The sequence below is a fragment of the Schistocerca americana genome, chromosome 11 (assembly GCF_021461395.2).
Source record: "Schistocerca americana isolate TAMUIC-IGC-003095 chromosome 11, iqSchAmer2.1, whole genome shotgun sequence".
NCBI classification, from domain to species: domain Eukaryota; kingdom Metazoa; phylum Arthropoda; class Insecta; order Orthoptera; family Acrididae; genus Schistocerca; species Schistocerca americana.
The window spans coordinates 100,121,463-100,134,863 of NC_060129.1; the positions used below are offsets into that span (position 1 = coordinate 100,121,463).

Consider the following 13,401-nt stretch of genomic DNA (forward strand, 5'->3'; position numbering starts at 1 on the left):
CTTAAAGGATCACAGGAAAACATTATTTTATCCTACTTAAGATTAGAACATTGTTCTAAAGGCTAAAAGAAACAAAACATTTGTAACAGGAAATAAGAACAATACATTCTAAAAGATGGTGGTCTTATTTGTATCCACTGGCAGTGTCCTTGATCACAACATAATACAGTCGATGACGAAAAAAAGAAAGAAAAAAAACGACAATGATGAACCACGAAGGAATTATCCGAGTGGAACGGAAACGGTAGATGCGATGTGAATGTACAGGCAAATAAGTGACTACATTTCCAGAAAAATAGGATGATTTATTCAAGAGAAAGAACTTCAAAAACTGATCGAGTCAATAAGGAATTGGTGAACATGTGGGCCTTATGAAACTAGGTATTTGTCCTGGCAATGACTGACAGGGTTGTTGGACGTCATTTTGAGGATATCATACCAAATTCTGTCCAATCAGCACCTTACATGGTAAAAATCCCCATGTGCTTTGAGGGCCGTGCCCTTAATGGCCCAAACGTTGTTAGTTGGGGAGAGATCCAGCGACCTTGGTAGCCAATGTAAGGTTTGGTAAGCACAACAACGAAAGGGGTCCTGCTATGACATAAAATGATGTCCCAGACCGTCAATTCTGGTTGTCGAGTCATATGGCCACTGTCTGGAGTGTATTCCAGGCGTGCTTTCACTAGTCATTAGGGCTCAGTTTGGAGAGGGACTCATCACTGAAGACAGTTATAGTCCAGTCAATGAGATTCCAGAGTGAATGTGCCCAAAGCCACTGCAAATGGGCTTGTTTGTGTACAAAGGTCATGCTAGTAGGCATAAGTGGTGCTGTGAGCTCAGCCCTCTTTCTGTCAGCCACCTATTAGTGGTCTTTGTGGTCACTGAGGCAGCAGGTGCACATTGGATCAATGACAATGTTAAATCTGGGGCTAAGACGAGTGCTCAGTCCTCTTGCTCTGTCAGCTCTCTAGGCCGACTGCTTGCTTTTTGATGCCGTGTTCTCTCGTGGTTCACCCATTTCTGCCAACATCATCGAATAGTGATATCACTCCTATTCAAATGTCAAACGATTCACCAAGCAGGTTCTTTGAGCGCAGCCATACATCCTCTCTCAAATGCTTACATCTCACGTATATTGTCCACACATCTGTCGGCAAGGCTTAATTACTGTCCAACTGAGTACACGAAATGAAATTCGTGAAGATCTTGTACCTTGGTATTAATAACGCCCCTGTTTGTTATGCTTGCCCACAGCACAATTAATCTACACTGCAGTGTCACATATCCATCCAACAGCCGCCAAAGTTTACTGTTTTGTATTTTTCATCAATGCATGTATGAATATAAATTTGTAAGCTATTTGCATAGCTCCCTTATGGTGCGTCACCTCTTATATTTGTCTTACAGTGAACAACAGTGGACAAAAAGTACTTTGCATTTATATTTTAATCTGTACTTTCATTCAGTTTGTTATTTTTATTGTAATTGTTTTGTCTTACAATGCAATCCATTCTAATGATTATTATTATTATTATTATTATTATTATTATTATTATTACTATTATTGTTTCAGTGATAAGATCAATAGGGCATGGGTGACATAGTTTAAAATTTGCTTATATATTTTTTTCTAGAAGTTGTCCCCATAATTTTAGTTCTTTTCTATGACATCTAATGGACAAACAAAATATGCAAAATATTGCAAGAATTTACTAGAATAACTGAATATACTAGTGACTAACTTAATGTGAAGTTGTCATGAAAACAACATTCTCATTGTTACACTGTTTCCAATACTTTACCAAAACGCCCTGCCTTCCCTTATTACAGTTATTCAACCAGTTCTGACATTTATTATTGTATCTTTCATAACTTATGATTCCCACTGTATTTACTTTAACATATTTCATTACTCACTATGTTGTGAACGCTTATATTAGGGAAAATCTGTTGTTACATGTGAGAAGCAGTTCATTTTTTGATAGATGTAGAGCAACTAATTATTTTTAAACCAGTCTCTACCAGCAGTAAACATTGATACTGTTCAAATTGTTTCATATTATTCTACTGAAAAGATCAGCTAATGAAACAACAACTCAATTTGCTTGAGTGCTTTGAAGGAATTTGTTTGTATGTGATCGTTTTTCTACAAAGAGACAGGTAAATTACCCAGCTCTTCACATAGATATAAATGGAAGAACTACTGTAAGGCAACCAAGGAAATCATTTGCATTGATGAGTATGGGCTCAAGTGAATTAGATATGTACAGTGTTTACTGCACCTGCAGACAGAAAATACTGAAGTTTAATATATCTATAGATGAATTCTTTTTGCCTCTAGTTTTCAGTTTCTGATGTTATTTGGTTTCTGTCATGCAATTTTGGGAAAATAAGTTACATCTCAAATACTCTATCTCACTAATTCTTTTAATTTCTTTGCAAAATTTTAATAACCTTTATGTAATTACCAACAGTTAGTGTAATCTCAAGACTCTTAAAGGGAGATACTCGGTGTTTATTAACTGAGACACATCACACTTTCATTCACTGCCTCTCATTCTTTTTCTGGCGAGTTTGAAACTAACTTCAACAAATTGGCATTTGCTGTGCTAGTAGTTTCAGTCAGTCAGAGCTCAATATTTACATCTCTAATTTAATGTTACATATGTCCTCTATCTGTCAATTCAGTCAGCTCATTTTTGCATCTACACTGCCTTAATATTACATTTCCAGTTGTTTTAGTTATATTTTTATAGCTCAAATAATATATATTTCTACAACACCTTCAATGTTGGAAAGTGTTCCCATTATCCAGAATGAGTGCTAGTTCTGCAAGTTTCGCAGGAGAGCTTCTGTAAAGTTTGGAAGGTAGGAGACGAGGTACTGGCAGAAGTAAAGCTGTGAGTACCGGGCGTGAGTCGTGCTTCGGTAGCTCAGATGGTAGAGCACTTGCCCGCGAAAGGCAAAGGTCCCGAGTTCGAGTCTCGGTCGGGCACACAGTTTTAATCTGCCAGGAAGTTTTTTGTTCCCATTATGTTTATATTTGAGTTGTTTGATGAAAGCTTGTAGAACATATGGAAAATGTTTAATAAACAAGTGCTGTATAATGACAGGTTTCAAATATTTAGAAATTGAAGCTGGTGAGAATGATGGCCATCTAACACTTCCTGTTTCTTCATTACCTGTCGGTGAAGATTGTTTGTCTCTGACATACAGTATACAACATGGTTCCCTGATGGTGAGCCTCAGTGACCAATTAATTAATCCACAGTTTACCTTCAAGGTATGTCAATGAACTCATTTCTTGCATAATGCAGGTCTCTTTTGTACTGTATTTATTTTATTTGAGTGAATCATTTAAGTTTGTAAATTAGAGAATCATATTTTATAATACTAGAATCTGCTATAAGTCTTGTAATAGTAGAGAAATAGTGAAACATAATTAACTTGACTATTTCTTCTTGCATCCTTCATATTCATGGTTCTGATATTGGACATGAACTTTCCAATCTCCTTTCATAGCTACCAACAAAATAATGACCTCATATTTCTTAAAACAACCTGACTGGTTGGAATTACCCACTTTCTCATAACTCAATCTTATGATTAGCTTCTCTCCTTTGTGAAAATTGGAGAATGTAACTATTTGAATATAGTCATAACTTGCAATGATGTGCCCTATAGATGATCAAAGTACACTCATAAGCCGCAAGAAATAATAATCACTTTGCACAGGAATTAGTTTTGTACACTACAAGAATCATCATCATCATCACATCCAAGTTATTAAATTTCTAAACACTTAAGAAAGAGATTGTGGATGTCTTTTGTTGTTAGCTATGGAAATCTCTCTGAAGAACAATTATTATTATTTATATTAAACATTTTGGTTTCCTACATTAACCTAAATTATTAATTAAATTCTTAGATTTAAACTTCATTTTTAAATATAACCTATTTTCAGAGGAAAATTTCTTTTATAGAAGTGGTCTGTGTAGAAACTTGTTCCAGTTAATAATACACTTTGAGTAGATACCACTACCTAAGAATAAAATTTACTATGCCCTGCACTGAGTACTGAACATAAGTATGTTAGTCTCCCTTAAGCAACCAATTAATAAAAGTCCAAATGATTAAACACCTATGTGAAATGCTGTGTCAAGTGTTATTATGGGGCACCTCATACTTCATGTATTCTTATGAATATGGCAACACTTTTAAAGCATATTCCAAAGTCTAAAAACTTTAGACAAGAAATTAAATGTAATACCAAAGCAAAATAGGCTTATTTATTAAAATTATAGTTTTCTCCAATGACCTCCAGCACTGATCTCACTCTGTATTTTTTCTTTGTGTTTTGTGAATTTATTTTTCATATTTTCTGCCTTCCTTTGGCCTATTCTTACAGATTTCTCCTACGTATTCTTCCTGTGCGATTTCCATTATTCTCTAAATTCAGTGGGAATGACAATAGCAAATTACAGCTTCCTTCAATTAATAAATGAATAAAAGTGATGCAAATGGCACTGCTCTCATTAGTATGTTCACTGCACTCATTCTTGGTATTACTCTTTGTGCTAACAAAACATTTGTATAAATTAGCCTACAGCAATCACTTATAAGCCAGTAATACATGTCACACGAAACTATGACAGTTATTCCAGAATATCAGAACTGTGTACGTGACCTTCTATACTTTCTACACATTCTAAATTTATATCGTACTGTTCACAGTGAGCACTACTAGCTGTATTTTGTCACATCTGAAGTCCTACAAACTATGCATCTTACTTCAAGTTCAAGCTAATCCCCTGACTGTTTTCTTGCCCCATAGAATGCAATCCTTAGGTGGATGAAGTTTTATCCATACATTCATTCAAATGTCATCTCAACTTTATACCAATCTGGGTGACTGAAAACATAAATTTGCAGTCAAAGAACTCACTGCCTTTCCCTTCTGTTTTAATATGCCTTGTTCAAACCATTCATAGGCCTCCCATTTTAGTAGATATCCTTAAGCTCTGTAACTCTGACTAACACTTAAGCCTTCGTCATGCTACATAACTAAACCTTTTTTATGTTTCATACACTCAAGATATATAAAAAGGCAATGAACAAAAATAATCAAAGTTCAACTGTTATTAAACAGTATACAACAACTCAATCCACTATCTTAAGACATAGGATGATATCCATCATGAAGATGATTCCAGATAACCATGGTTGTTCAGAAACATGTAACATGAAAGGTTATAACTAAATACAATTCTGGGTGACTGATATCTTAAATTCACAGCCAAAGAACTCATCACATTTTCCCTTCTGTGTTACATTGTTTTCTTCACGCCTTCTGCAGGCCTCCCTCTTTTGTGCATATCCTTGAGCTCTGTAAATGTGACTAACACTTCAGCCTCCATCATAGTACGCCAGTCAACCTATTTCCATGTTCCTTATATTCAAGATATTTGAAAACCCAATGAACAAATGTAATCAACATTAAGAGGTCACTGAACAGATTATAACAACTTAATTTACTGTCTTAAGACATGGCATGCACGTATCATATGTCATATACATCCTGAAGATAAATTCAGATAACCATGGTTCTTTAGGAAGAGTTAACATGAAAGCTTTCGCCATTCCTAAAGTTAAGAGACTGGTTTAGCAATCTCTGGAATCTGTCAATTGACTCTCTGATGTTGGCAAATTTCTAAGATTTCATTGTGAATGTGGGGTAGTGAAACTAAATTCAAAACAGAATACAGTCGTGATGCCTGCACCTAAAATCGCCTACTGAATAATAAAAAAATTGAAAAAGGTATTTCATTGCTGATACATCCACATAAACAAGAGGTGCGTTCCAAATGGAACAGGCTCCAGCTGGATGCCACCTGTTTTGTGTCAGTGGCAGACTTCTAAACACTCGCGACTCACGAGACGAATAGGGTCTCCCTCTAAGTGATTCTGACGCTGCAGATATTCGTACACTTGATAAAGCCTCCATTTTCGTTCAGATACGTTAGGAAATGACGTCTAGAGTAATGAATATTTGAATACTTGGGCTAAATTACCTAGTCAACTTAACTTCAGTATCAGCTAGAGATGACAATGTAGTGCTTGCACTCCATCAATAGATAGGACAGGGCTATCTCTAATAGACTTTTTGGGCAAACAAATATTTCCTTTGAATCCAAACATTAAAATTCACCTTCACCATTTCTTCACATCCAGCTGTTTATCAAAACAAGCAAGATATTACAATTAAAAATAATTATTAATTAAATACTACAAGTAAATTTTTCCCTTTTTTCTAGTCATTGGTGTAAACTTCAAGTTTGCTAGCTGTCTGAGAGTTCTGAAATAACCTCTGACACTCTGAAGCTGATCCAAAGAAAAAATCACTACTGTAGTATTATTGCATTTTTTTACCATGGAAGAGATGAAACAAAATAAAAATTTAGCTCTTTATCTTAGCTTTCTTCATAATACGATCTCCCAAATGTTTTTCACATTCACTTCATAACACTACTTCCATGTTGCAAAAGTTTTAACTAGTTTTGCAAAACTATGAGCACTCAGTTAGGTGGTGGATTGGCTAATTCTCTAGATTCATGTCAATGACGACTTACCCTCAAATCCTCATCGAGTCAAGGTAATTAGATATTCTGTGGTTTCACTTAAACGATTAAATCAGGTTCCTTGATTGTTTATTTGAAAAGGGTCAAATCAGTTTTTTATCTCCATTATTGTCCCACCTTAGCTGGTGCATCATCTTAAATGACCTCATTGTTAAGCATTTCGTTCACAGTTAATTAAACCTTAACCTTACCCACGAAACATAGTTACCACATGCTAGGATGTGAGACCAAATAAATTGATTACAGTCTTAATGCTAAAAGCTCTGAGTGAAACAATTATTTATGTTCCTTTTCTTACCCATAGGGTTCATTAAACATGGATAATGTGTGCTATGCCTGGAAGTCATAGCTTGCACCATTTTGCTTCTAGAGTCTTTTATTAAACTTACTGTCCTTTGAGCTAAATAGAAAAGATATATGCCAAAATCTAAATTGTATTGCTGCTAACTCAGCAGTAAATTTCGGTCCTTTCCTATGTGTGTGCCATTCTATTTTTGTTCTTCCAGTCACATAAACAAAAAGCTACATGCATCCTGATAGGAATGCCAACTTCACAGCATATTTTAGCTTCACGCAACGTTCTTTTAGAAGAGGACTGACTTATGCATTCATCTCTTTCTAACAATGGTAAAGAGATAGATATTAATGTATTTTTCCAGTAGTTAGAACCATCATTTGACAAGTCAACTTGAATTTCATCTTAATGGGTTTCATTTGACACTGCAGGTAGAATGACTACTATTGAAACGTAAGTCTACTGAGGTAATGCGAAGAAGTTCAGGAAAAAACAAAAAGTCAGGATCAGTGAGATGAAATTTGTTACACAGAATAAAGTAAAATTAGTGAGATGGAATGTGAGGGACTTGGGCAGCAATAAATGTGCCGGTAACTGCGTGAACAATGGAAGACTGATTTATTACCGCAGTAATAATAACATATACAAAAATTAACTGAAAAGATTAATATGATTACGTAGCGGACCACGGGACAGGAACACAATTAAGTGTAGCAGGATTAACACATTAGAAGTGGACATAGAAACAAGAGAGTTACAGTTTCGCAACCTTTCTGCAAGCAACGTTGTTGGTAGGCAGACGATAGATAAATTTCTTACTGAGGTGTAAGGGCGATGGGCCACAACCACACATAAAGTAAAATCCCTGTAACTCCAAAAGTTGAAGGTACGTGTTTCCCCTTTTTGTTTTTAAATTAGCCATGTTACAGACATGCAGCCTTAAAGGAAATCAGAACCGAATAGCTGCTTTAAATGTCCAATAACTGCAACATCTACATTTACTCGCACACTCTACACACTACTATGAAGTGCATGGCAGACGATATTTCTCCTTGTGCGACATATGTATGTTGTTGTACATTCCATTCACGGATGCAGACTGGAAAGAGTGACTCGCTGCTTAAAGTTCTTGTGTGCAATATATATTCAAGCCTCAACTGGTCTCCATTATGCTCTTTTGCGAGCCAAACAAGTGTACCATTCGTGCTGCCTTTAGTTTTATACAGACTGTATCTCAAGTTAGTTTTATTTTGAATGGGTCCTGCACAAATGACAGATATTATTGGATACATCTAACAAGTGAACCATAAGCAATTTCCTTTGAAGACTAGCTGCATTACCCTCACAAGCAGCTTGTAGTCAAGTTGCATGCTTATGGAATATCGTCTCAGTTATGTGATTGGATTTACTGGAACTGATTTCTGGTATTCCCCAAAGTAGTGTTGTAGATCTTATTTTGTTGCTGATCTACGTAAACAATTTAGGAGACATCTGAGCAGCCATCTTGGTTTCTTTGCAGATGATGCTGTCGCTTATCGTCTAGTAAAGTCATCAGAAGTCCAAAACGAATTGCGAAACGATTAGAAAAGATATGTGTATTGGGCGAGAATTGGCCGTAGATCCTAAATAATAAGTGAGAGGTCATCCACATGAGTACTAAGAGGAATCTGTTAACTTCGGTTGCACGACAAGCCAACCAAATCTAAAGGCAGTAAATTCAATTAAATACCTAGGAATAGCAATTACGAAAAACTTAAATTGGAAAGAACACATAGAAAATGTTGTGGAGAATGTAAACCAAAGAATGCATTTCATTGGCAGAACAGTTACATAACGTAACAGATATACTAAAGAGACTGCCTATAGTACACTTGTCCGTCCTCATTTGGAGTGCTGGTGCTAGGTGTGCAGTTCTTACTGGTTAGGATTTCCGGAGCACATCGAGAAAGTTCAAAGAAGAGCAGCCCGTTTCGTATTACTGAGAAATAGGGGAAAGAATGTCACTGACATGATGCCGGATTTAGTGTGGATGTCATTAAAACAAAGGCGTATTTCGTTGCGGCAGTATCGTCTCAGGAAATTTCAATCACAAACGTTCTCCTCTGACAGCGAAAATATTTTGTTACTTTGTTGAGCCGACCTACATGATGAGAAACGATCACTATGATAAAATGAGGGAAATCAGAGCTCACACAGAGAGATACAGGTGTTCGTTTTCTGGACGCACTGTTCGATATTGGAATAACAGATAATTTTTGTGAAGGTCTTCCTACACTCTCCATATAGCACGAGTATGTCGGCTTTTTCTGTATTTGGAAAATCCCACAGTCCACTCATGACCCTCTGCCTGACCTGTCACACAGTAACAGACACAAGCACACTGCAGGCAAACATAACGCTGTACCTAGCAACTATGCAGGTTGAATACCACGAACAAGTGTCGACGAGGGATACAAAACATGACGGCTTGCACTAGAATCCTATAACAAACACCTCTGACAATGTAATTTGCCCTGCTTTTTCTTTGTTAATGGCAATAAGCATCGTTTAATTTGTTTTGAAGAATTGTATGTTAGTAGAAACAATAGACTGGATTATTACAATCTTTTTATTAGCTATCAAGAGAAGCCCCAGATTTAGAATCCATTTTGTGAAACTACACATAATAGCACTTTCCATTTCTGCGATATATGAGGTTCAAGTATTAGGTCATTAACCCTGTATACATTATTGTGTGTGTGTTTGTGTGTGTGCGTGTGCGTGTGTGTGTGTGTGTGTGTACAGGATGGGGAAAATTAAAGTGGGCAGAAGAACAGATTTCCAGGATACGAATAAACACAGCGGAGGAAAGAAAATACGGTACTAAGATGACTACAGCATATGCTAAAAGTGACCGCCATCCACGTCCAGGCACTTTTGGACTCTGGTCACCAAGTTGCTGAAGGCGGATCAAAGCTAGAGTGCTGGAGTTGCTGCTGCCTCATCCGGAATATTTTGTAGTAGTTCTTGAAAACTATGAGGATTGTTGCGATACACCTTCGAATTGAGGGCTCCCCACACAAAGTAATTGCACACTGACATATAAAGTTGCCTGGATGGCTAGCTAGAGCTGGTCTATGCTAACAACTCTGTCATACGTGAAGATTGTGTGAATGTGTTCCAAGCATTGGTCAGCTGTGTCAGCAGTTGCTCCATGCTGTTGGAAGTAACTGTAGGTCTTTTCAGCCTCCGTTAATAATGGCTCAAATGGTTTCAAAATGTTCGTAATGTAAAGCGCCGAGGTCAGCGTCTGATGAAAGAAGGTGGGACCAATAACGTCACGTGCAGACACTGCACACTAAACGTCAACCATATGATCATGCAGTGGTGGTTCACGGAAGTTAAATGGATTCTCCGCTGCGCAGAACCTGTAATTCTGTGAGTTGACATAAGCACTGAGGTGAAAGTAAGCTTTATCCACATAAAGAACAGATCTATGTCCAGGCCATACATTATTAACTCGGTGAACAGCCACTCACAAAACTGCAGGTGATGAAGAGCATGTGCTGGTTTCAATGCAGAAAATAGTCACTCGGTAGCGATAGACGTGCGGATCCAGGTGGAGTACTCGCCCGCACGATAGAAGTAATGTGCCGGCCTCTTGTGACAGGTGTCAAGTTGATTTGGAAGGACTCGGAAACATTTTCTGGTGAACTACAGCCACATTTTCTGGTGTGTGGGCACGTTTCTGAATGTTTTATTTTTCTTTTACTTCTTGGAAACAGATCCGGTGTGACCCATTTTCGGAATAAGCGCTGTAGGGCATTCTTTGCTGGCACTACTTCTCAGCAAACACCAGACCACAACGTTTGCACGAAATCGTTGTCATGTAAGTTTCGATAACGAACACCGACGCTCCCCCGTGAGTACCATTGTCTCCCTTGCACTGCTCCAGCTTCATTGTGGCAAAAGAGATTATGCTTGCGACGGTAAACATAGAAATTTCATAAAAATACTACAGAGAATCAAACCGAATGAGATGTTGCATTCATTCTTTTTAGCTCAAACTAGAATTGCGAATTCCTTCCTGACTATCGTAGAGAAGTTGACATCTACATAGGGACATCTAGTGGCGATTTGATGTAGTCATTACCAGTAATTACAGCGATATATAATTTTAGTTTTACTGGAAGTGCTTAGTACAGGGCGACTCAAGAGAATAGGAAATTTTGGAACATGTTGTGGGCGTGCTGTGAGGCTGGCGACACCGAATTATCCACTACACGCTGCTCGCACTGTCTCGCCATTTAGTGGACAGTAAACTTGGGGCAGTGGGGCGGAGTGCGGCATGCCTCTGCGGTATTACAAGTATGGAACTGTGAATGCCGCGCATTGAGAATTTTGCCGTCTTCCCCCCCCCAGTGCTATTTTAAGTGACGGACTCTACACTGAAGAAGCAGTCCGCAGGGAGTCCGTGAACAGCTCACACCCGAGATAAAATCGGGGCCGTGCGAACTGCTTTCGTAACAAGCACTTTTCACTCTGTTCCGCATCATGCAAATTCCTCACAGCTGCATCGTTCCAGCGTCCAAAGAACACTAAAAGTGAAACTTCCTGGCAGATTGAAACTGTGTACCGGACCGAGACTCGAACTCGGTACCTTTGTCTTTCGCGGGCAAGTGCTCTACCAACTGAGCTACGCCCCGTTCTCACAGCTTTACATCTGCCAGTATCTCGCCTCCTACCTTCCAAACTTTACAGAAGCTCCCCCAGGCTGTGGCTGAGCCATGTCTCCGCAATATCCTTTCTTTCAGGAGTGCTAGTTCTGCAAGGTTCGCAGGAGAGCTTCTGTAATGTTTGGAAGGTAGGAGACGAGATACTGGCAGAAGTAAAGCTGTGAGAACCGGGCGTGAGTCGTGCTTGGGTAGCTCAGTTGGTAGAGCACTTGCCCGCGAAAGGCAAAGGTCCCGAGTTCGAGTCTCGATCCGGCACACCGTTTTAATCTGCCAGGAAGTTTCATATCAGCGCACACTCCGCTGCAGAGTGAAAATCTCATTCTGGAAACACTGAAAGTATACAAGCTGCAGATCGTAAGGCAACTTCAACGCTCTGCGGATGGGTACACAATATGCTGAACGCAAGTTAGCAAAAATGCACGATAGTTTCATTAACAACCTGCCAATTTTCGATAAAGTTCACTTCCACCTCAGTGGCTTTGTCAATGGAGACAATTTTCGCTAATGGTCTGAGCAAAACGCATGTAAGTCACACTTGAGGATATTGCACAGCTGCAGGGTTACCACATTGCGCGCCATATAATCGAGTGGCGTTATATGTCCCTACTTTTTGAAGATTATGATGGGTGCGCAAAATCTTGTGTCAGAGAATGAAACACCTACAGCCGTCCTTATGATTTCATTTACTGTATGGAAACCAGTTTCAACTGTTAAGTTCATGGCTGGAGAGTCAACATCACAGTTACAGATGGTGTGTGTAAACAGCTATAGATGTTGGCCGATGACGCTTGGTGTATATGGATGGTGTTAACCCCTTCAGCATCACCTCAGTCCTGAAGATGTTGGACTGAAGCACCGAAACTGGTGGCCAGACGATAGAAGACATCTTAAGGTCTACAGTAGGTGTTTCATTTTCTTACACACACTATGTGATCAAAAGTGCCCAGACACGTGGCTGAAAAAGTCTTACAAGTTCGTGGCGCCCACCATCGGTAATGCTGGAATTGTGTTGGCCCACCCTTAGCCTTGATGACAGCTTCCTCTCTCGCAGGCATACGTTTAATCAGATGCTGCAACGTTTCTAGGGGAATGGCAGCCCATTCTTCATGGAGTGCTGCACCAAAGAGAGGTATTGATGTCAGTCGGTGAGGCCTGGCACGAAAACATCCCAAAGGTGTTGTGTAGGATTAAGGTCAGGACTCTGTGCAGGCCAGTCCATTACAGGGATGTTATTGTTGTGTAACCACTCCGCCACAGGCCGTGCATTATGAACAGGTGCTCAATCATGTTGAAAGATGCAATCGCCATCCTTGAATTGCTCTTCAACAGTGGGATGCAAGATGGTATTTAAATCATCGTAGGCTTGTGTTGTAATAGTGGCACAATTAAGGGTGCAAAACCCCTCCATGAAAAACACGACCACACCGTAACACGACCGCCACCGAATTTTAATATTGGCACTAGCACTCTGGCAGATGACGTTCGCCGGTAATTCGCCATACCCACACCCTGCCATCGGATTGCCACGTTATGTACCGTGGTTCGTCACTCAACGTTTTTCCATTGTCAATCGTCCAATGTTTACGCTCCTTACACCAATAGAGGCGTCGTTTGGCATTTTCCTTCGCGATGTGTGGTTTATGAGCAGCTGCTCGACCATCAAATCCAAGTTTTCTCGCCTCCCGACTAAATGTCGTAGTAGTTTCAATGGACCCTGGTATAGTATAGTTTCGAATTCCTGTGTGATGGTCTG

The 13,401-nt window shown here is 39.0% G+C and overlaps 1 protein-coding gene across 3 annotated transcripts in view; it reads left to right on the forward strand.

The window, feature by feature from the left end:
- Nucleotides 1–13,401, forward strand: part of LOC124553634 — a 518,253-nt gene that overhangs the window by 149,834 nt on the left and 355,018 nt on the right. For all 3 annotated transcript variants that reach the window (XM_047127501.1, XM_047127504.1, XM_047127503.1), the window contains exon 8: nucleotides 3,114–3,283. In XM_047127501.1, the coding sequence (XP_046983457.1) occupies nucleotides 3,114–3,283 (170 nt within the window). The remainder of the gene's footprint in view (nucleotides 1–3,113; nucleotides 3,284–13,401) is intronic.